The 2,770-nt window shown below is 40.1% G+C and overlaps 1 protein-coding gene across 1 annotated transcript; it reads right to left on the bottom strand.

Annotated features, from left to right (window-relative positions):
• Window positions 1-579: 579 nt before the first annotated feature.
• Window positions 580-2,755, bottom strand: LOC119617310 (piggyBac transposable element-derived protein 3-like). Its single transcript, XM_037977255.1, has 2 exons — window positions 2,687-2,755; window positions 580-2,457 (listed from the first exon to the last, which is right to left on the bottom strand). Exons 1-2 carry the CDS (start codon window positions 2,725-2,727, stop codon window positions 930-932), a joined length of 1,569 nt encoding a protein of 522 aa, XP_037833183.1. The 5' UTR covers window positions 2,728-2,755; the 3' UTR covers window positions 580-929.
• Window positions 2,756-2,770: the final 15 nt, after the last annotated feature.

Genomic DNA, 2,770 nt, shown 5'->3' with positions numbered 1-2,770 from the left:
GCGGCTAGTTCACTAAGCTATGTCTTTACTAACCTTCATAGCTGTGGATATATTCTTCTTGGAAGAAATTATACCCTTTTTCAAGCTTATTGATTTGCAAATTTGCCGCTGCAATTGCCTCCGCATCAGCAAATGAAAAGGCTGGCAAATTAAGCAAAGAGGTTGAAAAAATAGACATATTTTATTAGTGTACTATCTTAGACTCGCAAAAACAGGAAGTGCCTCAGCACCAGGAGACACTACATCTGGTTGTCGTGAAAAAAGCCTATTATAACTCCAATAATGTTACAAAAAGTTTATAAACATGTAATGTGTTTTCTTCTGATGCTCATCAACCATGATTCATTGATTTCTAAAGGCTCAACTCCATTTGATAAGAAGTTAAACTAATTACTGATCAAGTCTGTTTCCTCCTTTTAACCCTAAAACAGGCAAGAGTGGAACATAATTTGCAAAAAATTGTTTCATATTATTACTTATCTCTTTAGGTCCTAAGAAAAATATTTAAACATTGAAAATATATATATATATTCAATATTTTGGATTTTATGAGTTGTGTCTCCCAGGATACGTTGCCCTATTAAGGTACAAATACAGCCAAAATGATAAACCTATCAATGTTCAATTTGATTATGGTAAATTGTACATTATTGTATTCTTAGGTCATTTACATCACATGTAGTACTTTCAAAGTTGATTTTATTCAGTTTTACCAATCCTGTTTAGTAATCTCATAACAAAGCATTCTCAACATTTCATGACAAATATATAGAACGGGTTGTGCACTGAAAGTTACATAAAAAACAAAAACAACACAGTAATGTTTTCTTAAACGATGCATACACAACTGAACACCCTGAGTAGGTTTTATGGGGCCAAGTTTTCCATAATGATGGTAACTCTATGAACAATGCCCCTCAGTCTATATTTCATTTTTTATGAAACGCTTGAAAGCAGTTGCGCGGATTTTTCCCTGGGACGATGCACAGACGAACGCCACATTTTGTGCAGTAGATTGTTGTCTGTCCTTCGGGGCAAAGCCTGCACCTTCCCTTGTCTGTGAAAGTTGGGAAGTGATCTACTCGATCATGGCGGACATCAACCATGGGTCTTGGGGCCGTTGGCCTTTGTATGCATCTGTTGGGGCTGTGCACATTCTCCACCCCTCCCTTGGAAGATCTTCCCTTCTTCTTTCCACTGTGAATAAGGGCATCTGCAACCTCCAGCCTGAATTCCTTGAGCTTTTTGTGTTTTTGCACACCAATGCTTTTGGCATCACGGCGATACAGCAGCCATCCATTGGTGATGGCTATATCAGCCATTTGCCAAAAGAGGCACAGGTACCACCTATGGGATTTTGCAGGAGTGCGGTACAAGGCCACCATCATGTCAGCAAGGTCAACTCCTCCCATGTGAACATTGTACTGTGACACAATGTTTGGACATGGAACGGCAACTTTTCTTCTCTCCTCTCTGCAGAAACGTCTGACTTCTTTGAGAGGACTGATTGCAGCACAAGAGCTAGCTAAGGTGACAACTTTGTTGTCAGACCATTTTACAATTGCCACTTCTGCCTCATTATCCACCCTGTAGTCAAAACTGCCCCTCCCTTTCTTCAGCAGAACACGGTCATCCTCAAGTGTGCATCCTTTGAGCCTGTTCTTGCGGATGGTTCCCAGACTACGCAAACCAAGGGACTCTTTCAGGTGCACAATGAGTGGGAGAGAGGTGAAAAAATTGTCAAAGTAGACAACACACTCTGAAGGGTTCTTGATTGTCTTGCAGAGTTGAATGACAACATTGGCTCCAACTCCAAGTTCTTTGGCTGGACCTTGGCCTGGACCAAATGTGCTCTTTCCAGTGTATGTCAGGAAGTCATGCACTATCCCAGAAATGCCTGCTCGAACAAAGATCTTAAAGCCCCAATGGTGAGGTTTGCTTGGGAGATACTGTCGGAGAGACCCAGCCTTTGTTCCTTTGTAAGGGACCATCATTTCATCTATTGAGAACTTGTTCTCACTCTCAATTTCCAGACACTTCTTTCTTATGTGCTCCAGCACTGGTGTCACTTTGCAGAGCCGATCTTGGGTTGGGTGTGATGCCTGATTGTCTTGAAAGTGGATGAATCGAGAGAGGCATTTAAACCTTTTTACTGACATCACATTAGCTATTTTGGCATAGCGTGTGTCTTCTGCCCAATAATCATCCATGGATGGCATTTTCACCACTCCCATTATTAGCTTAATGCCAACAAATGACTTTATCTCATCTACAGTGGTATTAATGCTGGCTCCAATTAATTGACAGCTGTAAAGGTTTGTCTGTTCAGCAATATGTTGGAACAGATCATCATCAAAAAATTGGGCAAAGTAGCTATGTGGAGAAGACAGCTCATCAGGTGAGCTGAATTCACTGGCAGCTGCTGTTGACTGGTGCTCAAACCTTTTCTTACGCCAGCTGTAAAAAACAGACAAATATATACATAAATACATAACTGTATTGTTATTTGTACAAAGTGCTATAATTAGCAAGTACGGACTAAATTTAGCTGGTTAGTGGCATGCTACTTTTAGTAAATATCACAACAATACAGAAGACTTGTGTTTTTTAACCTCACATCAACTACAAAATACATAAATTTGTATGGGTTGTGCATATAAATGTCCCTAAATCAAACTACTTTCACCTGAATTCCTTGGCTAGTTTGGACTTTGTACTGTGATCCATCTCTTCAACATCTTCATCAAAACTTTCATCCTCCTCATCAGAA

Source organism: Kryptolebias marmoratus, linkage group LG9, assembly GCF_001649575.2.
Source record: "Kryptolebias marmoratus isolate JLee-2015 linkage group LG9, ASM164957v2, whole genome shotgun sequence".
Taxonomy (NCBI): domain Eukaryota; kingdom Metazoa; phylum Chordata; class Actinopteri; order Cyprinodontiformes; family Rivulidae; genus Kryptolebias; species Kryptolebias marmoratus.
The sequence above is the reverse complement of the archived record's forward strand: the minus strand, read 5'-3'. Positions and strand labels throughout refer to the sequence as shown.